This window comes from Esox lucius, chromosome 15, assembly GCF_011004845.1.
Source record: "Esox lucius isolate fEsoLuc1 chromosome 15, fEsoLuc1.pri, whole genome shotgun sequence".
Taxonomy (NCBI): Eukaryota; Metazoa; Chordata; class Actinopteri; order Esociformes; family Esocidae; genus Esox; species Esox lucius.
The window spans coordinates 4,409,289-4,437,070 of NC_047583.1; the positions used below are offsets into that span (position 1 = coordinate 4,409,289).

At 41.0% G+C, this 27,782-nt stretch overlaps 1 protein-coding gene across 1 annotated transcript; it reads left to right on the forward strand.

The window, feature by feature from the left end:
- Window positions 1–7,077: 7,077 nt before the first annotated feature.
- Window positions 7,078–13,419, forward strand: osr1 (odd-skipped related transcription factor 1). The gene is made up of 3 exons (XM_010879464.4): window positions 7,078–7,335; window positions 11,229–11,965; window positions 12,535–13,419. Exons 2-3 carry the CDS (start codon window positions 11,271–11,273, stop codon window positions 12,665–12,667), a joined length of 828 nt encoding a protein of 275 aa, XP_010877766.1. The 5' UTR covers window positions 7,078–7,335; window positions 11,229–11,270; the 3' UTR covers window positions 12,668–13,419.
- Window positions 13,420–27,782: the final 14,363 nt, after the last annotated feature.

The following is a 27,782-nucleotide window of genomic DNA, read 5'->3' on the forward strand; positions in this document are numbered from 1 at the left end:
AGCTCTTTAGAAGAATTTACACATTTTACTTTGCTGTTTGATCAATGGAAAATATTCTGGATTAAATACATTTTTATTTAATGTTGTAACAGAATAAAATGTAGGAAAATCCAAGGGCTGAATAGATTTAAGAGCCACTGTAAAGAAAATAAAAGTACACCAAGCTTACAAATACTTGCTAGATCCATGTGAAGTTTATTAAAAAGGTACTTTCCAATTAAGTGGATAGATTGCAAAGTTGTGAATGCTGCCTCTATGAATGCTATAATATTGGTGGCTTGTATAGCCAAGGTCAAAAACGGGTGACAGGATCCAAGAATTGCCAAAAACCACAACAGATAGGCAATATAAACAAGCCATCAATTAGATCTCAAATCTACTGCTGGTCTGGGAAATGGCGTAACAAAATACTGTTGGCTCACTGACACAAAAACACCCAGTCAGTCGAAAGCTCTGGGGATCACAATTTGTCTGTGTTGTTACCTTCTCTGTCAATGGAAACACTCATCACAACCAGTAACACAATCAACAACAATAAGATTTGAGTTCATGGCCTGAAAGGTCCCATGACAGCCATGAATTCCTCATCTGGCCTCCCGTGTAGGTTGGTAGTAGGAGAAACAGCCACTTCTCAGCCCCCGTTATTAGTTAATACAGGTTTACTATTATTGTATAACGAACATGCAATCTTAAAGGTCAACATTGTGGTCTAGGTTTCCTTAAACACTGAATATACCTACTGTAGATAACATCATGAGAGCTATGGCCGATCCAACCTTTTTGTTCTTGCATTATAATGAACATGCGACTGATGTATGGCAAATGGAATTGGTTTTATTAAAATGGAAGTTCACTTCTAACTGTGCCCTTTTTCAATTTCACTTCAATTGTGTGTGTTGAGTTTCTGCATGTGACAGTGTATATCTCAGAAGACAAAATTGCCTCTGAATCCAACGTCGAACAGAGTATAATTACTCCTAGAATGTGGCAATAATGATTTACAGCTTGTGCCTTTGGTTGCCCTGAAAACGGGACCACAGACTTTTAATGATCTCTTTTACCATGGTGATTGCTTTATTGATAAGCTCAATCAAACACCTGATTTGATGACTGATCTCAAAGATGACTTGTTCCCATAATGGGAATCATATTTTCAAGAATCCATGTGATTTAAAAAAAACTTGTGCAAAGCAGAGTGCAAAGCAGAGATAAACAAAGGCAGAAACTTTCCAGAAAAAACAACAGTGAGGCATTTGTATGAGTCACAGTTTGATCATTGTCTTGAAGATGCATTCTGCTATTTTTGGCCACTGGTTATAAAAGTGACGCTGTTGAGGCCAAAACGGGTCCCCTAAAATGATACTATGGACCATGAAATAGTAATTGTGTCACAATCCCCACAAAACCTGATCTACTTCAAATATGGTTTGTGTTTTGTTTAGGCACACCCTGCCGTGGTGCTTTGATAATGGTATAAACCTCGCCAGGACAGGATGAGGTTGGTGAACATATTTGTATCTGTTTACTGGACAAGAAATATGTTGGCTTAACACAGGCAAAGATATTGATAAAAGTCACCTTGTCCTCACAATATTTACACAAGCAGTGTTAGCCTAGATGAAACACAGACCTTATTTAAGGTGATTTACAACAACAACAATGGAATACATTAATGGTGGAATACTGCAAACGAGTCATAGAAATGCATGTTAGTAATATCTCTAGGACAAGGTCACTTTTATAAATATCATAGCCTATATTTTGATAACCAATTCTTTGTAGAGTGAATTGATGCAAATATGTTGACAAAGGTCTTCTTCTGTGAATTTATTGGCATGTCGGAACTGACTGACAAAATGCATACCACCCCCTACTGTGCCGGAGTGTGTAACGACATGTCCCTGTTCAAATTGGCAAATGTCAGTATCAAAAAGCTGAGGCGGCATAATCCTAAAAGAAACACCAACCTTATTTAAAGTGGATCTAAAAATCCCCTTTGTGAGAGCTGAACGGTGGATTAACACAAGGAGCCAGACTCACGTTTTGCTGCCAGGTTTTATGGTGATTATGACTTTAATGATATTTAATGCTATTTCAGTCAATGTCATATGTGTGAATATGTGCCAATATGTGCCGATATGTGCCGATACGTGCCGATATGTGCCAACATGCACCGATATGTCCTCGAAGTCATCAAAATCCTTTGCTTTCAAATTTGCCATTTCATGGCTAACTGAGGTATAGTAGTGATTCTACTAACAGAATATGCACATATAAACAACATATTACATATCCAGCCCAAAATGGAAGGTTTAAACTATTATTTTGGCTATCGCAGAAATCTTGGTGTGTCTTTAAGTCAATCATCCGAACGGTTTTCTAACCTGTTAACCCTATCCCTAAATAATCAAATGCATTATCTGAACTTTACAAATCCTATAACCCTAACACCAATTGGAAACTATCCATTCCATTGGTTGCCTTAAATAAACCAATCACATTCATTACCCTGTGAAGCAGAGCTGACCATAGCAGAAAATGGAATAAGGAACAGAACATTTAAGGAAAAGTTATTATAATTTACTGGGACGGCCTAGTAAGAGGCAAAATGCCTCCTGTGGGTATATGCACTAAATTTGAAAGTAAAAAGTGTGGCCTTAGACAAAATGGAAAATACAGACAGAAGACACTGGCAGCAACACATATACAACAGCAAATAAACTGTTGATGTGTTTGTGTGTGTGTGTGTGTGTGTGTGTGTGTGTGTGTGTGTGTGTGTGTGTGTGTGTGCGTATGTGTGTGTGTGTGTGTGTGTGACAATACTTGTGTAAGGAAGAAGTAATGACGTGCAGTGACCCATGGAAAAGTGAGGAAATGTTAGTCATCCCTTAAAAAGTATATTTTAAACCTGGGATTAAGATTTTATTGAGGTTTAAGGTTACAATTAAGAGTATGGTTTAGTGGTTAGGCTTAGGCTACAGAATAAGGGTTACTTTAAGATTTAGGGTTATTTAGATTTAGACAGGTAAGGAAAATTGATTTTTTTCCCAAGGGAATGGATTTTGGTCCTACATTTTTAAAGTGTAATAGAACAAGTGTGTGTGGTGGGTGGATTGGTATGCTTGAAGTTACACAAGATGCTTCCTTACACAATGTAACTAGTTACATTGTCTGATCAGCAGAAACATTTGCTTGTCTCAACAACCTGCTGATCTGTTTCACCTTTGAACTCCTCTGGGGACACCAGGTCCTGGTTTTAGACTGGCTTGGATGTAATTCCAAGACCAGGTGGCTGAGTATTGAAATAACTTTTTCTTTCTGTGGTTGGTTCTAATTCTTAGGATAAAACAAGATTGGTATCTAAGCATTTATGTGTTTTCTAAAGCCTGCATTTTCGGTGAAGAAATGATTTACCAGACTACACAACAGCAAAGGCTCAGACAAAACATAGATGGTCTCTATGTTTGGATTTACAAAATGGTAGAATGTTTTACACTGGAAATACAAGCACGTTATTTTGTTTAGTCTGACTCATTTTTTAAGACAAGCTGCAAGTGCATGGCTGCTAGCTAAATGCTATCTACAGTACACATGCGCTGTTACGCTTGGCACAAACAAGGCGGGAGACCTGGCTTCGATCACACGGTAGGTCATGTGCTCTACTCAGCTTCGGTGCGGCTAGCCATGATTCATGTCAGTCAGAAAGGCAATGATGTAAGATTAACCATTACCACATGGAGATGGAGTACAGACAAGACTGGACCTTCAGAGTTCAAAACACCCGTGCAGAGGTTTGATGTAGCAGGGCAACGCAGACAGTTCTGGACTATACGCCCCTTGCTAGACTAGGGTTGTTCACAGTGTCGACGCCTTCAGTTCAAAACACTGCACCGGTCTTCCCCTCTCACATTATCCATATACTTGAACCTAAATAAAATAACAATGGGGAAAGAAATTCCCTTCCATTTAAAACAGGTAATAGATTATTCCCCGGTCCAACATATGTTACATTAACACATCATATTGTGTGCATGCAGTACATTGTACTGTGCATACGCGCGACTGGACGCGATTACTCCTGCCTGTGAACTGTTATGAAATTGCGGCCACCCAAATTACAAATGCGGGTCAGGCTGTGGTTAATGTCTGAATTATGTAGCTTCTGTAAACAATGACATCCTTTCCAAATATAAGTAGCCTATCGGAGAGAGACCCTTGTTTGAATTCACGTCAATGAAATCCTGATGGAGTTCCATTACAAGCTATTGGAGGGCAGTTCAACATTGCTTAGATTTTTAGGCCTGTAGATTTCTTACAAAACATGCATTTGTTTTGTCGGAACGGATGTGCAGATGTTCCTTTTTTACACGTCAATTATCATTTGTCAATTTACCCCTAGAAATTTGTACATTTGAAAAGTCTCTTCAGCGATATTTATTAAGCACGAGTACATATATGTATGAGTGTGTGTGTGTGTGTGTGTGTGTGTGTGTGTGTGTGTGTGTGTGTGTGTGTGTGTGTGTGTGTGTGTGTGCGTGTTTGTGTGTGTACTATAGCATGGGTTAATGTTCTTACATTCAACACTAGGTTCCAATAATAGCGCCTGTTCCAATGGTCGCAATCGTTCCTAAACCCCACGAGTCTTCCAACCACAGCTTTTGTACACTCATGAAGCAGGGCGTCTGAATTTGACTCAGCTGACATCGAGAGCACATTTCCTCTGCTTTAACTGTTTGGATTATCACTAAGTGATGTAAATAGCTGGTATAAAATATGTAAGTAATATGTAAACATAATTTCCTAAGTAGTGCAGGAGGGAGATTAATCCAGTAGTAGTCGTCTGTGTATAGTGGATGCTAAACACGCTCATTGGGCGCTCGTACCCAATCCATTCTTTACAGTTTGTTTTCACTTACCCTCGAAAAAATGTAAATTATGTCTCGACTTTTGTTTTTTATTACACGCAAACTTAGCCTATTCCATGTGCTCTTGTGGCAGCACTGAAGATTAATTCTTGAGGTCAGCGATCTTGAACTTGGCTCGGTGATTCAATTTCTGCAAGTCTTGCCAAAATGTGCTCATAAAATAAAAATGTCAGACTCTTGTCAAGATACTCAATCACCATGTCGCATCTTTACCCGTTAAGTAGACAAATGTTTTTTGGCAGTCATATTTTTTCTTTTTAAAACCCAGAACTAATTGTGTATTTGCATCATTGAACAGAATGGAGGATATAACTTTAGATTCGTTTGTATTTAACGGCTGTTCCTAAAATACAACGAAAGTTCCTATGACATAGGCTACAAAACAGACTATTCTGTTATTCTAATAGTGCCTCTAGTGGAGATATTGGCCTTTCTCCAGAAGCAACTCTCTTACAATATTGTTCTTTCAATGTTATATAAATGTTTGTCACATACATTTTGTTTCCAGGTTTACACATTTGTAATACATGTATTATTATTATCATTAAATGTTTTACCAAGAGTGAATTTTCTGTCGCAATATCAAGTAAATCTGAACATAAAAAAAAAAAGTTATTTATGTTGGTCAATATTAGCCAATGAGGTTATGGATCATCATTGTCTATAAAGGAGGAACGGAGGTCATTGCAGTAAAAAGTCAGCTTTTGTCCAGCAGGTGGCGGGTTTTCTAGTCCTTCAATAGCACCACCGCATGGTGATACTTATCTACACTTTTAAGAGGTCTCAAGTGCCCTGCAAATGCGAGGAGTAAAACAATAACATGTTGACCACAGGAGCACGTGCACTTTGTCAATGTAATGGTAGCAACGCGTTTCTACAGCAAACAGCATGTTTATTGTGTTACCTGGACCATAAGTGTTTTATATCAATAACACTTGTTAATATAGGCCTATGCAGTCGATTTCTTTTACGTCTAGCTCATATTTCTTGTTTTTAAACCAAATCATAGGTTTAATATAAGCAGTTTTTTAAATTGTCCCTGCTCTGCTATACTGAATATTCTTGGACTTGAGATATTTTACATGATAATTACTTTAACGGAACACATCACCTAGTCACCTCTTTTCTCTCCATTAATAAGTTATTTTCTGCTACAATAAAATGTAAACAAAGACTTGGGCAGGCATCATTTTGCAGTGCAGGGTGTCCAATTGAATAATGGTTTAGGGGGTTAAATACACGTGTGGCATTCCTTTCCCTCCCTGTTCCAAGTTAAAGTGACATTTGTATATTTACTTTAATTAGGAGACATTGAGAGTTCATTTGTTAGTCCTTCCACCTTGTACAGAAGCTTATTTTAAACAGGAAGACCCAGATGCCTAATGGAATAATTTTAAAAGAGCAATTTGCTTGAACTGAAGGGAAATAATAATCGAATTTATTTGTTTGGTGGATTTTCTACCTTCATATTTCGAATTGAGTGCTAAGGCCTATGAGGTGGGTTAAATCCACGTGTTGGTGCATAACATCAATTGTATAGATTATTATTGACATTGACATGAATACGTTTGTTCCTACTGGAAGAAATGTCACTAAAAGCAACATGAATAATAACAATACTGATTATTATTATATAATAATTTGGCTTACTATAATTTATTGTGTTTAAAAAATATAAATATAATTATGCTATCAAATAAATCCAAAGTGTGATTTATTTTGATATAGTAATCTTTTATGCAGTGTTGTAGGCTATTTTTACAATACATCAGAATTTCTGTTTACTATTATATTTTCTATGATATTTCTTGACGTGCAACAAACTGGACATGGATGAAAAGAATGCTTAATTTTCAAAAACGATTGGCTACCATAAAATGCACATTTTGATTTTCTGTAGCTAGTAAATTGGTTATTGGAAATTGGCATTGCCAGCTTCTCTAAAAAGAAAAAATATATATACTGAAGCTGACACTGTTCTACATGTTCACGCTGTCACTGGTAGGTTAAACCTTGTGAAAAAAATAGAAACGTGTGTTTACAGTAAGGAGCTCCCTCAACATTTGTATGGGGGCTGGCTAAATGACGCGCATGTGCGAGTGAGGGGTTTGTTTGCAATAAAGAGGCGGTTTGAGTGCAGACCGCAGGGCAGTAACAGAAGGCGTCTTCACCAGAGTCTCTACAGAAGTACTGCACACAAAAATTCGGGACAGCTGTGAACTACACGAGCTTACTACATTCTTAACTCAATATGAACATGCGGGACAAGTTCTCCTACCAAGAACAACACTTTCTCTGAACTTCTTAAAACTTTGAAACTTTTTTTCCACGTTTTGCATCGCACGCACATCGCAAGTTTTCTGCTCCAGGACCACTCCGGATCCAAAGGACCGACTTTACATCAGAGCTGGTAACTATTTCCTCGTATTACATTTTTTCTTCAGTTTTTATGTGAGACATCAGTCAGACTAGGAGGTGTAATTTGTTTATGGTTAGTCTGCTTCTGTGGAATGACAGGGCAAAGCCCAATGAACAGAATGTATTGGCGATATTTTAACGCAACTTTTCTGAGAGTTGAGCTATAGAATTATTTTACATTTGAGGTGAATAGCAGTGTTATCACATTATGCTAGTAACGCTTAGGTGTAGCCGTTAAAACGTTTTGAACTCTGACATAGAATTAAACATAATCGACAATGTTATACGTCTGCATGTGAGTCAGGACTGTGAGTCATCTGCTTTAGATGCGCGTTGCGAGTGTGAAACAGGTGGGATGTTTCCGAGGTAAATGTATTTCAGTATGTTACAATGTCAACAGAGTAAAATAACGATATAATTATATATATATATATAATTTTCAAAATATATGCTATATATATATAAGTTAATATGCTATATATATATAGCATATTAACTTACATGGTTTATGTTACTTGAGAAAGATGCCAGTGTTAGATGAAAACGGTGCCCATTTACTTTCGGGGTTCCCCGGTAAATGTATCCAAACCGGTATTTAAATGTTTTCAGTTGTTACATTTTTATTAATCTATATTTTATATATCGATTTCATTCATTAACAATACCTAGAATGGAAATTATGCTTTAGAAATAATAGACAATAATACAATAATTAATATATTGTTGTTATGTAGGCTATTTTCGTTTTAAGCGTCTCTTTCAATACAATTACTTAAACGAATTTTTCTAGGCCGCCAGTAAACAAAATCGAAAATATATATTTTATTATTTATTTCGATACCTTTCCAAATTAAACTGTTCGTTGCAGGTGAATTTCATGCTGCCTACTTAGAGTTAAACGAATGCTATGGCTGTTTTCCTATAGTTGAGGCTGTATTGTTGCATATTTAGGCCTATGAGTCTTACTTCAATGAACTAAACATTCGATATTTCAGCGTTTTCCTCTTCATGAATATATGAATAATGCATAAAACTTTGAAATTGCAATTGCCTGATATGAATCAAAACTGTCGACAGCATTGTGTGTACACAATCTCGGTTTAATTGTAGCCCGGCCTTTCAACTATGATTTGGAACAATTGTCTTAGTTTGCCTATACTTTTTTCTCTGTGGTTTTCAGATGACTGTTTCCCACGTTGCTTGGGTGCACAAGTAATTTGCGGTGTTTCATGGCGCTCAAGTGACCACATATCCGTATTATTCTGTATCAACAAACGGCTAAAAACACGCGCGTCCGATAATTGCAGCCCAATTGACCCAAGGATCTGCATTAACATAATAATTATGAATATATGCTCAAATACACGTCAGTGTGCTAAAACTGTTGGAACTTAACAATGCATGCTTGTTAAAAAGAGATGTTCGTTGTACATGAATCCACTTCTAAACTAGAGAGATAACGAAATTATAACCCAAGTTTGCATGCTGCTTAGTGTATGAGAAAAAAGCCAGTGACCGATAGCGGTGCCTTAGCCACAGTACAATGTATGCCAGACATTGCATATTGGCAGAAGATTGAGTTTAGTGAGTCATTCTAGCTTTTATGTTCCCATATTATTTAATCCCAAAACATTTATTATTATGTAATGCTCACTTTCCCCCACAATAAATTAAGAATAGATCATGGCAAACATCGTATGCCTAGCTGTTTATGTCCGACTTGAAAGTGGTATGCTTCCTCTAAATCATAACATGAGGTGGAATGTTATAGGCCCAGTTCTGGAGGCTACAATTGCGCACATGTGGATACACAATCCGAACTGATCCCATGAACTTTTTTCATCACCTTAGCTCAGACAAACTTGTGGCCAGAAAAAGCTGCCCTGATTTTGATTCGTTTTGGCTTGTGGGGACCGAAATGGGTATGCTGGTGTGACTTTTCTTGCCAACACCAACGCGAAATCCTCCTAATTAGCTAACAACGTCTTGGCAAAATGTATTTTAGGCTTACCTCAGGTCACCTTTCATCCTTGAGATTTTGGATCTTGTTTTAAACCGTTAGGCCTATTACTAGCATTTTTTTAAATGTCTATAGTGAGATAAGATTTCGGAAATATACTAACGTGAACGGCCATACGTGTGGGACATGATAATTTGATCATACTTTACGTTATCTTGTATCTAACGACACGTCCGCTGTCGGGCGGAGGTGCGGAATTTTACAGTTGGCCTGTCGCGACCAACGGAGAACGGGATTTAGCAGTGTTTAGCTTGATTGTTGAATCATTGAGATGGCATGTAGACATCAAAGGGTTAAGGATACGAGACCGCTAGGGAGCAACCGCTGATCTCCCCTAATGACCTCGTAAGTAAAAGTCAATTACTTCTGCGTCGTGATCAGAAAGGAGAAGCCCCGGGGGACGCTCGAGCTTGACTAGGCTACTTCTAATTAGGACAATTTCAAATTAAGGCGGCGCAATAGCTGTCCCTCAACTACCCCTAGTATTGAACAACATTTTAAGCCTATATTCACCAATTCCAGCAATTGCTGTTTTTCACTAATATGCCTATGTATTTATAAATAGAGTATTTATGTCTACCTATTTGATTAAGTCAAAGCCCATCATATGGATTCATAAAAAAATATATCAGGACACAGTAGCACTATATTCCACAAGTTTAGATAACCCACTCTCACCTTTAACAATTAGAAAACACTACTTATCCCACTAAATAATACAAACCAGTGGTGGAATTATGAGTAAGACATATTTGCATAGCTGCATAGTTTTTTTTCTCTCTCCTTTCTTCTCATTTTCAAAGCAGTAGAGTCACACACGGTTTCTTACTAAATCAAACAGAGCAAATGGCATGGCTTAGGGTTAATGCTTTTTTATATTTATTTTAAATGGAAAGCTTGATCACTTTGCAAAGGAAAGGTGCGGTGTGGCTGCCCTGGTTAAACTGAGACAGATGAGGCAGGATACCCTGTGTCCCACAGCCTGACCATCAAACATGCCCACCAACAAAGAAACATTATTGTCCTTTGTTATGCCATCTTATCAGAACTTGATTAAACAGCTCACTCAGGTATTTTGCTACGTGAATGGTGTTATTCTATTTACCTGTGTCTTAACAGCCCTGGGCATGATTTCTGGGAACGGCAAACATCCATACCAAACACACGCCTTCTCCCCTGTGACAGATACATATACGCCCCTCACACACACGCACCCGTGCATGTGAGCACACACACACACACACACACACACACAACACACACACTGGCGGTCGTGTGCCGTGAAAACAATACATTGTTTATTTTGCATGTGTGTGTGTGTGTGTGTGTGTGTCTCAGGCCACGTGTTGAGCTGCTAGTTCCTGTGGCACAGAGGTCTGGATCAGACAGCTGTTATCACCCTCTTTGGTGGCAAAGGGGCTCCCCAGAGGAAAAATAAATCCCCTTTTATCTAAGTGGCGAAAAGAGACATTCGCATGCATCACTCTAATTCACAGATAATGAAGCCTCTTGAAAAGCAACTAGATCATCAGGACAACCCACTTGTGTATTGGCCTGGCATTGATGTCATTATTCTGTGGTGGTGGGGGGGGGGGGGTGTCTCTGAAGGAATGGCTAGACTCTAAAGCCCAATGGAAGTGCAGGGGACCTATAGTTAAACATTTTCTTTGAGATCTTAACCAGTATCACAAATAAAGCTTGTTGCGATCATCATTGTAGTGTAAGTCTGGTAAAAGACACTGCTGTAATGTAGTCACTGTGGTCCTTGTTGTCTCGTTGAGAGGGTAGTATGACTCATGTGAGCACAGTTCCATTTTTACTGTCGATACAAAACCCAACCTTTTTGTGGTGTTGCTTTTCCACAGGGAATCCAGGTGACATTAAAGTGATCTGTTGTAACACCAACCATGGGCAGCAAGACTCTTCCGGCCCCGGTTCCCCTCCACCCCTCCCTGCAGCTGGCCAACTATTCCTTCCTCCAGGCCTCCAACGGCTTCCAGCTGCCCACAGATCAGGTCCCTAGCATCTATAGCTTCAGTGCCCTGCATGCCGTCCATCTCCACCAGTGGACCCTGGGCTACCCTCCTTTCGCTTTCCCCCGCTGCACTTTCTCCAAGATCCCATCCCTGATAGACGGACGCTTCCCTGGCATGCCTTCAATCCCCGTCTTCCCCCATATCGGCCAGCCCAAGGAACAGGCCGCTGGTGCCACAGCTACCTCCATGAGTCTCCTCCACGGCTCCAAGAGCAAGCCTCAGCCACGCTTCGACTTTGCCAACCTGGCCGCTGCCGCCACCCAGGAGGACCCGCTGAAGGCGGAGGACCTGAGCATAACGGGCGCGTCCGCCGCCGCTTCGCCGCGACACGGCGGGCTGGGCTGTCTAGTCGACGTGGCAAAGCTCTCGTCGCCCGAGCGCAAGCCAAGCCGCGGCCGCCTGCCCTCCAAGACCAAGAAGGAGTTTGTGTGCAAGTTCTGCGGCCGCCACTTCACCAAGTCCTACAACCTGCTTATCCACGAGCGGACACACACGGACGAGAGGCCGTACACCTGCGACATATGCCACAAAGCCTTCCGGAGGCAGGACCACCTCAGAGACCACAGGTGAGACCTGCGCTTGTTAAGTGTAAGGAAAGGCGTGGAGATAGATTTCTGCCCAAATGTTGCAAATGACAGGACAATATGCTATTGGAAATTATTGTATTTGTTGGAAACCTTAATTCAACTGGCCACGTGTGATTGGTAGACTCCGCAAAATGATGTTGTTGCCACAAGGAGCATCATAGGTATGGACATGAGATTGCGAATCCAAGACGTCTCTCACACGGTCACCCGCAGAATCTGGGAATGCATGCAAGGGTTCACTTCATGCTGTGTAAGAGCGGCAGCCCAAGCATCTGAACGGTGGAGAAATGTAGCGCTTCAAGGATTTGAGTTGTTGCGGGAACCGACCCGGTGTGCGGTTCACTTGTCAGCGTTTACACGGCTTTGATGAGTCTACCAAGAACACGGTGGATTGTACCACAGCACCGTGTCCCTCATTCTGTTCTCTTTTCGTTGAGGCTTTAGGTTTAAAGACGTCCCTGTGTGCTCTTCTTTTTTTAAACCTTCTGTGTTTTGCTTTTACATTTTTGGCAAACCTTCTGACCTTTGTGTTCTGTTTGGCCCTTTAGGTACATCCATTCCAAAGAGAAGCCCTTCAAGTGCCAAGAGTGTGGAAAGGGATTTTGTCAGTCCAGAACTCTAGCTGTTCACAAAACATTGCACATGCAGGTCAAGGAACTAAAGCCATCCAAGATTAAGTGATGTCAACACTTAAAGGATGAGACAAGGGGACACTGGAAAAAGAAATGCAAAGGTGAACAAGACCAAACAACCAAAGATGGGGGGACAAAGTGAAGATCAAGTGCCTGGAACGTAGCATTAGTTAAACATATCTGAACTTGAACCAAACCAAAGTTCTCTGAAGTACAGAAAAATGATTAAAAAAAGTGAAATGTTTATCAACATTTTGCCAGCCAAGAAGGCTGCTGTGCCCAGCGTGGGGAGAGATTTGAGAGTCCTGGATCTCTGTGATGCATCCAGACAGTATCCTGGAGAACCTTGGACTAGAACTAAGATGTTAGTCCACATTCAGTTCAGAGAGAGTTGGGCTGAAGGCTGGGCATTTGTTCGCCTTGATGAAGCCCAAAGGTGCCAGTGGATCTTACGTCATGCATAGATGGAATGTGATCTTAACCTCTCTGGCAAAACGGACCTCTCAGACATTCCAAAAGACTCTCGCTTTTCATCAAAACACAATTTTTTGAAAGGGACCTTTAAGAGTCTAATGCAGTCTTTGTAAAAAAAACAAGTATAACAATAAAAATGAAAAAAAAGAAACAATTTTGGTTAAAGCCATGTCAGCATAGCCGTCTTATCCCTCTTCAAAGCTCACATTCCAATGTTATTTTTGTACAGGTATCTTTTTGTATAATTGTATTTTTGCACTTTAACTTGATTATTGATTATTTACATATATCACTGGATTCCTTAAACTTATTTTGAAAATAAATAAATAGCCATTTTCTAAACAAAAATCCATATTCTATTGTTGATTCTGAGATCTTGTGAGAAGAATCCTGAAATACTTCAACCTTTTAATATCCATAACACATGTTTTATATGGAAATCATTATCAAAAATACTTGTTTTTCTAATGTTCTGTAATTGTCACAGGAATTTGGTATTTGCATTTCCTTGTTCCTGGAGATTCTCGTGAACTGCAACGCTTAATAGGCACATGGCAGTATATGGAGACAGAATGTATTCGTGTGTGTGTATGACCGCGTGTGCGTTCATGTGTGTGTGGGTGTGTGCACACACACGTGTATTGTGAGTTGCAGCGGTGGAACTCGCCTGAATCACAGTATTCAGGAGTTGATTCTACTACCTGACATTATTACTTCGGTGGCAGGTATTTAACTTGACTGTCAACAGTAGGTGTTAACGGCACCATCAGACATGTATATTGTGAACATGAAAGAGTTGGTACTGTCAGGTTAGGGGAAACGTTAGGTTTCTCACACCGATCGCCAAATGCATGTGAAAGACATTATATGAGTGACATGAGGCAAATGACACCTCAAGGGATGATTACATTCCGAAGTATTTTGCACGAGAGGCATCGTCTGTGTGATATGACGCCCCGGCCAATGGAACGGAATGTCTCCATTTTCCAGCATCATTTTGATACGAGTGTTAAAGTGTGGAAAACTGGTCAGTGGAAATTACCTGGCAATGTTTTTCGAAAAGGGATGTTTTCTGACCATTCCAAAACCAGACAAATGTGAAAAGAAAAAAAAAAGAGAAAAAAAACTGCAACTTACCCTGAAATGTTTTAGGGGATCAGAAATGGTAATCTGAAACATACCAGACCAGACAGAAAAGTTAGATTTTCAAGCACTTTGAAAGTTTGAAGGCATGTACAGACAAGAGTTTACGTTACTTAATTCTCCACAAAATGTTGCCGCCACTGTTGTATCATCATCTTCATCATCTTCACCACTGTTGTATCATCATCTTATTCAATACAAAACCTCACGAAGATTTACCCTAGTTCATGGTCCGTCGAGCTAAAATTACCAGTCGTAGACGGTGACCTATATTAACCGCGGTGGAAAATGAAATCAAGGCGTGACATGGATACCCCCTGTTTCTGAATCGACGAGTAAATTCAACCCTACAGTCGCCAGTCATTCCTGAGGAACCCATGGTGAGCTTTAGTACTAGGGCTTTGGAAAATACAAGCGCAAGGCATTCATTGCTTTGCTCAATGTGCCCCTTTGAGCCATGACCTGCAAGTGGGTCAAAATGGCACAGGGCGCCCCTGTCAGCTGACAAATAAAATGAACTCACTCCTGTCAGCTGACAAGTAGTGCAAAAGTAGTGCACTGGGGGGGGGGGGGGACTCAGCCCTCGAATCCCCCTGACTGGCCGTTACTATATGACATGATTTTCCACACTAGTGCTGTAAGTATGTCATCATTGGCTCCCAGAATGTATGCTAGGCCGCGCATTCAGGTGGCAGACCTAAGGGCTTACAAAGCAGAGCCACAGGGAGATTGAGCCAGGTAAACAATGGTAGACAGGACTGGTGACAAACAGCGTGCAGGACCCTTATGCTACCATCTAAGGGCCACAGTATACAGGATCCCACCTTTAAATATCTAAGGGGCCCAGAATGCAGGATCCCATTTTTTAAATATCTAAGGGGCCCAGAATGCAACATCCCGTTCGTAAATATCTAAGGGTCCCAGAATGCGGAACCTCGTCTGTGAATATGTAATGGGGCCAGAATGCAGAACCTCTTCTGTAAATATCTAAGGGGCCAAGAATGCAAGATCCCATTTGTAAATATCTAAGGGACAGAATACAGAACTTAATCCATAAATATCTAAGATGGTCCCAAATGCGGGATCCCGTTTGTAAATATCAAAGGGGCCCAAAATGCAGTATCTTTTCTGTAAATATCTAAGGGGCCCAGGATTCAAGATCCTGTCTGCAAATATCCAAGAATCCCATCAAACAGGATCCTGTCTGCATTGGGCCTTTGCAAATCTTGACTTTGAGTCCCAGCGCCCTTGTGATGTCTTGCCCCACGATCCTCTCCCTCGTGGGTTAGGGTTCGATCCGCTTCTGCAATCGAACATCTTGATCTATGTGTTGGTTACACCATGGTGCTGTGAATGCTCGTACTGAATGGAAAAAACAACGATCTTTGGGCTTTAATTCTGTGTTTCCGATGGTCTTGGTGAAATGTGAAGGGGATTTCAGATTGAGACGATGTATCGAAGTGTCCACTAGCTCAGGAACTTAACATCCACCAATCCCAACCTACGCCATAATGAATACATAAGCTGACTGTATTTACAACACTACAACATTTATCAATCACACAGTCACAGTTGAAAAAAGACTTGGGTAGATTTTTGATTAGATGATTAGCTTCAACTTTATTGTGATTGAACAAGTACACCTACAGTACAATGAAATGCAGTTAGCGTCTAACCAGAAATGAAAATAGAAGAAGGCAGAAAATGTACAAGTCAGATAAAAGCGATAATACTCATAACACCTGGTAGCTGCGAACTAACTCGAATATTCAGGTCTCAGGAAGGGGCAAGAGTAGTTCCCCAAAACAACATTGAGGTTAATACACATTACATAAATATAACAGAGTATTACAATATCATATCTGTGTTATTTCTAACATATAGTGCGATTATGTCATGAATGCAATCAAATTATATCAAGATCTACATACGGAAGACTAGGCATTAAAATGGGCAGCTTAACTTAGTTCCATTTGCACACTTGTCAAGTGTGCTGGAAAGACCTAGCTCAGAGTCAATTTTGCTAATTTGGTTGCGTTTCTGTCAATCCGTTGGTTCTTATAACATGTTGTGCTGTTTGCTTTTGCTATTGGGTGGGATCATGCATGTGTTCTCATAATCGCCTTATGTTTGATTTCTAAGACATCTCACTGAAGCATTTTAAACGAGTCAATTCAGTGGTTGTGTTCATTTGTGCCCATCCACATGATCTTCGAAGTACATTGCAAACGTTAACTGCCATTTACGTTTGTCTCATTAAATGCATAATCCATGTATAACAGGGAAATAACTACCTACTAAATACTGCAATGTGTGTTGGATAATTAAATGTTTATGAACAGCATGGGTAATGTCATTTTTACAGTAGAATCGACTTGACACCAGGTTATGATAGTGTAAATGGGTGAAAAAGGCCCTTGTAGCACATCATTATCCGAGGTAATGTGGGACATTATTTCCGACCAACACTCCTCCTGGCTTCGGAGGTCGAAAGACAACACCTCGATCGATGTGCGTTGGAGTGGAACGAGCAGTGACACAGAAAGTCTGGTTCTGAAAGTCCTTTCAGCGCCATAAGAAGAATCAGAACAACCTCTTACACGGGCACTGAAACATCTAGGGAATCCTACTATAAGCAGAAACGTGACTTTTTGGACAGAAAGCACCATGTTAGTCTTCAGGTTAACAACATTATCAGTGTGTTTTTTTGTGTCATCCCGGTGGCTTTGCGGTTCCTCGTATGCATATTATGATAATGTAATTGAAATTAAGTTGTAGTCTCAATTGGGCTGTCATTGTAATACATCAAGTAAACCATTAAAATGTATTTTAACCGTGTTTTTGGTCTTAGCCAAAGAAATACGACAACTAATGAACAGTGAAAGTGTGATGAAGAGACCATTGAACCACGCCATGCAAATAGTCATTATTTGTTACATTATGTTGAGGGATGGAAACCCACAGTATTCTAAAGGCTTAGCATGTACCCCTATGTCCATGGTTGATGTAGTCCATCTTATAATACTACCATTACCAAAACAATTGTCAAATCCATATAAAATATTAAAAAGTTGCCAAATAATACATTTCCAAACATTTTACAATTTACAAATTAAACAATACATACACACATTAGCTGGCCAATTGTATGCATAGATCCCAAAACATCAATTTTAAACATAAATATAATATATGTATGTGTTTCAGCGATAACAATTCATATATAAATATATAAAAATGTTATGTATTATGTTTATATTAAATATTATAGATCAGATAGCTAGGTCGTTAACAATTGTTTTAATCTCTTAAAGTTTTGTAATATTTGATGTTTTGTTTTTTGTGTGGACCCCAGGACGAGTATCTGCTTCATGACCAACAGAGATCCTAAGGAACAAATAAACAAATCAACTAGCCAACAAATAAGCCTGTCTCTCTGTCCCCACTGTAAATCACTGTGATTGTAAATACACCAAAGTCTTTCCTGAAGTTCACTGTTTCTGTCGATGGGGACCCAGCAGCAGCGTCCCCACAAACCATCCTTCTGTTGCTCCCAGGCTGCAGTAGACACAGACAGACAGAGAGATTTCAAAATATTTAAAAACATTTGGTATGAACAAATAACTTAATAACAACAACTACATCTGCCTTTGCTGTTCTGCTCAAGTCCCTCTGTGCAGCTCAACATCCAAACTACAAATTTGCGCATTGAGAAACACCGTAGCTTCTCATATATCTGGTCCCAGAGGACTGTTGCCACGGCTACCCTTGGCTGTGGTCGTCCAACTGACTCAGCAGGGGACTTTAGTGTGGCAATCCACCGTAAGCCTTTGCGGTCGATATATAGCTTTTGTTTATACACCCAGTGCAATCCTCATGGCAACAAGAGGTACTTTTTGTCATAAAACTAAAACACAATAATATAATTGGACCAAAACCATCTACTGTACATTAAAACAGCAGTGGATTAAAGATATTAAAAAGTACAGTGTTGTATGTAGAATTAGGGCTGTAGGGCTGTAAACAGACGTTGAGTCTTTTAAAGGCAATGTTTGCAGAGATTGAAATTTACAGTAAATGCTGCAGATGTCGTCTCAATACGAAATTGCCTTTAAACCCACCAGTACCTTTAACCTGCTTTCAAATTGGATGCAGGCCCTGAGGCTGTGGTCTTACTGTGTGTTGTTGACACCATGACACCATGACCATGACAAACGTGTTTGTTAGAGTTCCTCCGTCAGGCCTTTGAGTAGTGACAGAGTGTGTTTGTTAGAGTTCCTCCGTCAGGCCTTTGAGTAGTGACAGAGTGTGTTTGTTAGAGTTCCTCCGTCAGGCCTTTGTGTAGTGACAGAGTGTGTTTGTTAGAGTTCCTCCGTCAGGCCTTTGTGTAGTGACAGAGCGTGTTTGTTAGAGTTCCTCCGTCAGGCCTTTGAGTAGTGACAGAGTGTGTTTGTTAGAGTTCCTCCGTCAGGCCTTTGAGTAGTGACAGAGTGTGTTTGTTAGAGTTCCTCCGTCAGGCCTTTGAGTAGTGACAGAGTGTGTTTGTTAGAGTTCCTCCGTCAGGCCTTTGAGTAGTGACAGAGTGTGTTTGTTAGAGTTCTTCCGTCAGGCCTTTGTGTAGTGACAGAGTGTGTTTGTTAGAGTTCCTCCGTCAGGCCTTTGTGTAGTGACAGAGTGTGTTTGTTAGAGTTCCTCCGTCAGGCCTTTGTGTAGTGACAGAGTGTATTTGTTCGAGTTCCTCCGTCAGGCCTTTGTGTAGTGGTTGATCGTGTGGTTGGGAGTTCTTCCAGGGGCTGGCTGGGGGTAGAAGCAGAGTTCACAGGATGACAAGCCCTGTTGGCCACCGCTTCTCTGGCAGCCAGGAACTCATCAGTCCGTCAACATCTCTCTGTCTGATCCTCCGGTGGGAGAAACCAGGGACATGTACTGTACTCGCCGTCCACACTCACACACGCACACACACACACGCAGCTGGCCCGCCAGGCAGAAGCAGCCTTGGGACACTTCCTCAGTCTGGCTTGTCATTTTGCAGATGGCTGAGAGGGCACGGGACTGCCCTTCCTAACAAACACCTCCCTCCCATCTGAATCTCGTAATTGCATGACCATTTGGAATGTCAGAGATTTAGAGGGGTGTCGGTAGAAACTACCAGAACTAGGGGTCTAACACCCTGCAGAAAATGTTGCCAGGCTTTTCCGGTGAATCGTGACCTTTGCCAGACCACCTCTGACTGTTTTCTCTGCGCTGTGACCTCTGGCTGACAAAAGGGTCATTCTCAACTACTGTACATTTGGAAGGATTGTGGGCAGGCTACCAGAACTCAGTGCTAGGGTTCAGTGCTAGGGTTTAGTGCGTGTGCGCATGTGTGTGTGTGTGTTTGTGTGTGTGCGTGCGTGTCAATGTATTTGGGAGCTGTGTGCGGTAGACGGTGGCCCAAGCGATGACACGTTTAATGAGCCGGGCGCTGGGGGTAAGGCAGGGGGCAATGAGCCGGGCCCGGGGGGGGTAAGGCAGGGGGCGGCAGGATGAGCACATGAGCGACCGACAGACTCAGCGGCCCGAGGGGACCGGTTCAGCCGTGACGTGTCCGCCCTGGCTTCCTCCTGCAGGGGAAAAGGGAAATAAGTGTGACAGAAAAACGACTCCCCTAATATAGAAGAGAACAAGGGGACGACCAGGAAGGTGAAAGCAGGTCTCGATGAAAATCACTTCCACTTTGTGTGCGGCCGCTTCACCTTTTGACCCTCAGAAAGAGACACAATGGCCCCAGGCCCCATTCCACTGTGGGCATGTATGTAAAGGTTGTTAGTCATAGACCTGCAGCCATCTTGGGGGTGAATGAGAGGTGACACACGCCTGACTGTGTGAGCCAGAAATACCCATGTCGAATGGAGACAAATTTGCTGGGAATTTTGTGAGTCTCACCTAATGTGCTTTGAACTCCCGATGGGTTTCAATTTGATACGACTCAAAGAATTTACACCTTTCAGATTGTTGTATGTTGTCCCCATCCAAATAAACTTCATAAAACATATATTATTTAAAGGCTAATGTGGGCTTGGCTCTCCTTTGACCAGCCATCTAAATTTGATTTGACTTTTATTTCACAGAGGAGCGTGTATGTAAGCCCAGTTCTCATTTGCGATAACCACGCTGGGAAAAAGGAGCGAGTTAAGTTAAGTATGTGTGATTCGCAACAGCCCTGAGACAATGGATGCTGTTTATAAATATGGGCAGCATTTCAAGTGTTTAAGGCTCATCATTACTGTGTTAAAGGCCATGCTAAAGACCAGACTGTAATGAACCTCTGTTAATGAACGTCTCTGGCCCACAGTCATCAGGGATCTGAGGTTGGATCCGATCCTCATTGAGGCTCCCGAGGTTTTCCCCCTTGAATTTCTCTGTGATGCTCCCTCTGTTCTCACAAGGGGCCTTAATCACTTGATTTTGTTCTTTGAATCATTTGAAAATGTCTAAATAAATGTACGGGTTGTAACAGCAAGACAATAAACCTAGAAAATATGTGACCAGGGGTATAAACTCCTTTCATAAAGGGTACCTTTGTAAATAAAGCTTTACCCAAAACTCAACTATCTGCAATTAATTGCATTGAGAGCGGAAAGTAAATGGAGCAATTTGGAACATAAACATTTGGTAAACTTGGTTTTCCCTGGGGAGAATGATAAATAAGACTTTATTACACTATTACAATTAAGGATACACAAAGGTTCAATGGGCAAACCTCAAATAGCTCTACTGTACAAGACACTGGTGAAGAAACAAAAACATCTTGAGACTGTAAATTTGGGAGCGACTGTTATTGCGTTCAAAGTCAGAATTACTTCTAATGGCCGATCAAACCAACGGCTGTTGTTGACAAAGGACCATGGGAAAATGTCAGAGTAAGTGCAGCGAGAAAATAAAACATTGCGGAAGGAGAATGTCCAAATTGACCAAATTATCTAAACACTGCCTGATTTTGTACCTTTTAGCCTCTAAAAAGGACAGCAAGTGATTATCTATCCCAGTGGAACAATTTGTTTCATTTCTTTCCCCCTGACAATACATTCTTTAAATATGAAACCATAAGGCAATAAGGGGTAACAGAGATCTGACTCTATGAAATGGAATGGTGCCCAATAAGGCCTGACTCACCGAGTCATGTCCAACAATGCTGAAAAGCTCATAAAGTTAGCCCCGAGTTAACACTTAGTGAATCAGTGTGATCCTCTCCCAGCTCAGCCCATTACTTAAGCTCCGACAGGCCTGGAGTAAAACTGTTCCCGTGCCCAAAATGTTGATTTGTTTCATAAAACGCAAATTTATGGCTGTTAAACAACTTTATGATATAATTGAAGGCAACAAGCTCAAAAATATAATTCAAAGATAATTTAAATGTGCCTAAGGCTCTAAAAATGCAGGTTGTTGCCAAAGGGGTAGAAGAGCAATTACACTTTCAAGTGTAATAATATGTGTTAGTGGTAAAAAACACTGTGCAAGAGGGAAAATACTTGCATGCAATTTGTTTGGAACTATCACGTTTTAAATCACAGGGGTATAGCCGGATTATTGCCTGCCACAAATTTAGCATTATCCTTATTAAGCTGTTATGTGCATGCATAAATCAGCTTCAGAACACATGCAATGTTAAGTTAAAGGTACACTTTGGAAGTTAAGCTACTAATTGTTTACCGCATGTATTGGCGTGAATGTTGACTGCGTGGTTCACATGATCTTTCGTTTTAGGCTAACAAACCTCCCTTTGCAATATAACATTTCTATGGGAGTGGAAGGCGTGCCCCTTTCAGTCCAAAGTAGTTTTTTTGGACAGTTTGTCTGGACAGTTTTTGGCAAAAGAGCAACACTAAAGTCACATTTTCTGGAACTTTAAGAGAAAGATAATGCGACTTAAGCAAGGCTAAATATTTCAACATGTAAATATTTAAGGGAGGCAAGAAGTGATTTAAAAATCTTCCCCACAGGGTCTAGGTTAAGTCTTCTGGCCACCATGCTGGTTAGGTAATGTAATGCCACGGGCACATTCAAAATACTGTTGGATGAAACGCAATCTGGTGTCCCTGCAAAGATACTTAGGATGTGCCTAGAATAGATCTTGCTCTGAAACTGAATGCAGCAGCTCTGTCCATATTCACACTGAGTTTGTAGGCACATTTGACTTTTTATTCTCCCGACCCAGTCCCCCCAAAAAAAGCCTACATGGCATGTTAAGGTTAAAGCGAAATACAAACGTTAAGTTTTCCAGTATTTCCCCAGTGAGCCAATGTAAGAACCTTTCCAATAAGGTTGTTTGCTGTAGAATATGCTTCTTCCCCTATGATACACACTGCAAACTGACAAATGACAAATGAAACCTCACCTAAATACACATACCATGTATATACCTCTGAACAACAGAGCCTACTCTGACATCAAACCCACGGTTCAGTCGATGTTGACTCACCAAACAGTTTGCTCATAAATCCATTGTGCACAATTAAAAGGAGAACAATGTCACTTTTAATCGCGCTGGAAGAATACCCGATACCAAAAGTCATATTTATTGGCTGTTACCCTCAGCCTGTGTGGTATTATGTGTTCTATTTCTTCAATGCATTTTTTTTTTTTTATAGCTGCGAAATAAAAAGGCCTGTTCAACTTTGGTCATTAATTTCAGGTTCTTTCCGCTGAACTCAGAAAGCCCTGGGTGACTCCTTTGAATATGGACTGCCGCGGTACCTCAGAGCTCGCCAGTTCCCCCTGAAAAGACCCTCTGGTGTGCGCCTCGTCTGACAAATCATTAGAGCCCAGTCCGTGCTGGCTCAACACATTACAGTTTGGCAAGTGAAATTGAAGTTAGCGCAGAACGAGGACCTATAAACTGAGGCCGTTCAATAAGCCATTGGCTACTCCTGATGCAGTGCTAATGAGGCGTGCGAAGGATTTTTGTAGCCCTCGACCTTCGGAGCACAAGTCCACTTTCAAAATGGTCCCTTATTGCTATTGAATATGACCTTGGTTATACCATTTGCTGTTGTGCGTTACGATGGTGTGCATTGTCCACTTGAATGTCCTTTTCACAATGACGTCACATTGGGGTTGGCTTCGTGCCACTCACGTCTGCGGGTTCTGAAAGATCCCGGGGGTATTTCTATAGCACTGTAATATTATGAAATCACAAGGAGCAGAAATAATTGACCGGGCCCAACTTGGATTGTGTATGGGAATACAAATTTAGCATTTTGATATTTTCAGTTTCAGCATGTCTCTTTCTCAGGGTTTTGGATGTGGTAGCATATGTTGGTGGTTTGTATAATTCCCTATGTGTATACCCCAGTCCCAGCCTAAGCAAGGCCAAGTTGGCCTTTCATCAAAAATTTGTTCTGGTTTTTCAGGATGGTGCCCTCTCCAACCAACCAGACGCGTGTTTTGGTTGAGGGGAAAACGCCAGTCGCCGCACGGGCAAAACTGTGCACTCCTCTTTTAAGTGAAATTAGTTCTCCCGGTTTGTGGGTAGCTATTCCACTCGTGAATGAAAAGATCTCTGGATCGAGTGCCTGCTAGTCTTCTGGCTTGTGGTTCTGATGATTTGTCACAGGGGGCTGGGTTGCATGGTGGTGACAGGGAACACAGCAGGTATAGAGGATCTCTGTGGCTGCCATTGCATTAGCATGACCCTGTCGAGGGGCAATGCCATTTAGCCTAATCAAAAGGCTGGCCAATTTCATCGGCCCTTCAAGAAGGTTTGGATGTCTGCAAAAACCTTAGTTCCTGTTTAGCATTTTCCCTGGCTGGTATACAGTATATAGAAAAGTAATCAAAATGATCCTGTGCATATGCTCCTTTGCAAAAAGTAAAAATGTTGGTACTTGATATATATATATTTTTTAATTGTTCCTCTCTAATAAATAGTTGGAGAGTATTAAAGCAACACTGCTTCCACTGCTAAGACAAAGTAACCACTTCTGATGTGTTTAACATTCAGGAAATGGCCCTCAAATGTTTAGGGATGTATGTATCCCAATGAACTCTGGGTAAACGTAGCAAACATGGTTACAACTACAAGGTCTGTATGTCTATGCTGTGATTATGACATGGGTAATTTTATGTTTTGAAGGCCAAATCATAAAAAGACAATCAGCAAATATTCCTTGTATTGTGTCATGTCCCTAACCACTTGCTAATATATTGGTATTGTCTGAAACAAACAATGTCAAAGCCCACAGCACTTAGCTTCACAATCTACATGGCCTCCGAGGTCTATCAAGTGTTCAGCACAATTCTATGGAATTCTAACTGAACCTTGGCTTCCCCAAACAGCTTCGTATTTTGGCCCTTTAATGTAAAAAGGAAGTATATATGGTGTTGTAAAAGTCTGGGCCAAAATAAATCAGAGGGATTGCACAATAATGAAGGCGTCCAAGCATTTTACTAGCATTAGGAGGTGCCAGACTTCTTTTCTCCCCTTTTTGTGTTGTTGCTAATCAGAACACTGAAGTGTGAGCTTCCATGGCTTGCAGCTCCTGATTGTTTATCACAAATCATTGAGTTTATAAGCGCCAAAGTGTCCGTTTGAATCAAACAGATACCCGATGCTAGCAGTTGGCATACAGACAGGATACATAGGACAAACACTCTGTTGGTTCTTTGCAGATACTGAGGTTGCTATTGTTGTTAACTAACAGGCGTTACGGATTATTTCAGGATTATACCCTCATTAAACTGACACTAAAGACATGCATCAGTCAACTTTTGGAATTGTAACGACTGCCGGCATGTGAGCCAGCCTAGGCCAACAAACTCTTGCCGTACTGGCACCAGTGTTTGGTAAGACATGGATTGGTTGGACATGGATTTGAGTCCTGGTCAGAGGAATGCACTCTTGAGGGGCTAAGTGGGATGACACCATCTCCCAAAAGGAAATTGGTGCTGTGGCAGCCTTAATCCAACAGCTAAAGACCTTGTCAAGTGGTTGAAATATTTTGGCATAACAGCAGAGTTATTGTTAGGTTGGCAGTTGTCTAATCCAGATTTTAGTCTTGGTCAGTACCACCTTAATTTGGTAGCGATTCAGAATTTGGTGCATCTTTAACCGGTGACAAAAAAAAAAAGTTTTATTCAGGTCCAATTCAAATGTCAGGGAAAGGAAGAATATGTCATTGATTTGGCTTTTTTCTCTTCTATATCTCTTTAAACAGGTGCAGCTGCAAATGTTAGGTAAAATCTGCCCACAAAATGGTTATATTTAAGTCTTTCCAGTGAGCCCCAAGCTATTCAAATCCTTTGGGGCTTTTTAAAGCATGAAACCAGACCAGCAGCAGTGTAAGGAATTGGCATTGGGGCAAATGCAACGCAGACATGTTTGTTTAATAACGTTAAAAGTACAGGAAGTTGCTCACTGCCAGGAATATCTGCAGGGATGTGAAAAAAAGGGGAAAAAAGTCTCACAATCAAATGCAACTAATCTGCTGATAATTAACATTCACAACAGGCTTCCATCCTCTGGTTTTGTTGATGGTTCATTTGCAGGAGCGGCAGCGGAGCAAAGTTAACCTGGCCTGAAGACAGACAGCAGTACTGGAGGACAATACTCCCTTCATGCACCATACAATGATCAGAAACAAGTAGAGGAGGTGGCGAACATGACCCTGTGTCATGACGTCACATACCAAGACTACAAGGTCTTCATTTGGGAACAACTTGGTAATGTGAAAGAGTTCATTTTTGTCATCACACGAGTGGCGGAACAGGTTGATGCAATTTTACAAAATTGAACATGCTCCCTCATCATTGTTGTTAGTGTTTATTGGTCAAAGGTGATTGTTCGGTATGAACATCTGGAATTAGTCTTTGCATGTGTGTAGTATATCCAGGTCATTGACAGTACAGCTGATTCAGAAAGTTTCAAAGAGCATAGTGAATTTACAGTTTACCATACATAAAATGATGTATGTTGTCTGCTCACATTTTAATTTACACATTAAATATTATAATATGTGTACTGTATTAATACAATAGATTTTTTCTGTAGCTATAAAAATACATCTAAAAAGAGGTCTAAAATCCAAGGACAAATTGGGTGTGATTCAGGGACCATTCTTCCGTACAGAATGATTCCATACTTCCATGAAGATCACTGATATCCATGACAGAATGCCCAAATTTGCCTCAAAGTTGACATGCAGTTATATACAATTATTATTTAAAGTCCAGAGACTGAAATGTTCATTGCTCACTGTTGAATTTGTGGCCATTTAACAATTCCTTTCGATTTGGCTGGACCCTGGTGTGTCTAGCCATAGAGCTCTGATTTCGTACATATTGGTGCATTGTATCTTCAGCTGATTGCAAGCGAACTTAGGCGTCTCCTTGTGAATTTGTCACGCTGAAGATCTACCATTGCTACGGCAAAATCACTTTGAAAACATATTCAACATATTGTTTCTCAAAGCTATTTACTATCCGTATGGTCCTCCAAACAGTTTACTAGTTTATCTTGTCCACTGACTATTCCAACTTTATGCATGAAGTCAAATGATACTTCCTTCATTATAATATATGTACAGTGTAAAAGTAGAGAAGTGTCAGCCAAAGCACGTTCAATACAATTTTTTACGGAATGCATTCCTGGATTGGTTTGACGCTGTCGAGCCAAAATGAGTTCCTGAAAATGATGTACTATGTCTCGTACAGTATGCGCTGATCTGTGCCCCATGTCATCAAAACCACTAACTATCAAACTGGTAATTTTCTGGCTCACTGAGGCATGACGGTGATTCTACTTGTAGATTACGCACACATGAACAACACTTCACACGTTGGAAGGTGGACAAAAAGCGCTTGTTATTCGCAATCCCAGACCGAATCTTTAGTTGATCGATGACATTCTGTTTTTGATATACTCTCCTTGCTCCTCTGCCCTGCCATAGAAGACGAAACACTTCACCAAGACTCAAGGCCCGAAGAAACACTTCACCAAGACGCAAGGCCCGAAGAAATACTTCACCAAGACGCAAGGCCCGAAGAAACACTTCACCAAGACGCAAGGCCCGAAGAAACACTTCACCAAGACGCAAGGGCCGAAGAAACACTTCACCAAGACGCAAGGCCCGAAGAAACACTTCACCAAGACGCAAGGCCCGAAGAAACACTTCACCAAGACGCAAGGCCCGAAGAAATACTTCACCAAGACGCAAGGCCCGAAGAAACACTTCACCAAGACGCAAGGCCCGAAGAAACACTTCACGTCAACGTTCAGCACAAGGAATACATCACTTTACTCTCTTAATCCCTCTGTACCCCCCCTCCCACAAATAAAGATCTGTCAAGACCTCCTCTTCAACTTTAGAGCATGTCCCCCCCTGCAATTTTATAGCAGGCCCCCACAGGGGGGAGGCCGCATCACTCCAGGGTGTGTTTGTGTGTTTTGGTTGCTACACAGCTCTGTAAACAAGGTCCTTTGGTCAGGGCAATGTTTGTGGCTCCGTTCTCCTGCGCTTGTCCCTCTAAGGCTTAGGGCACTTTGTCAACTTGTGATAGGATCTTCGACA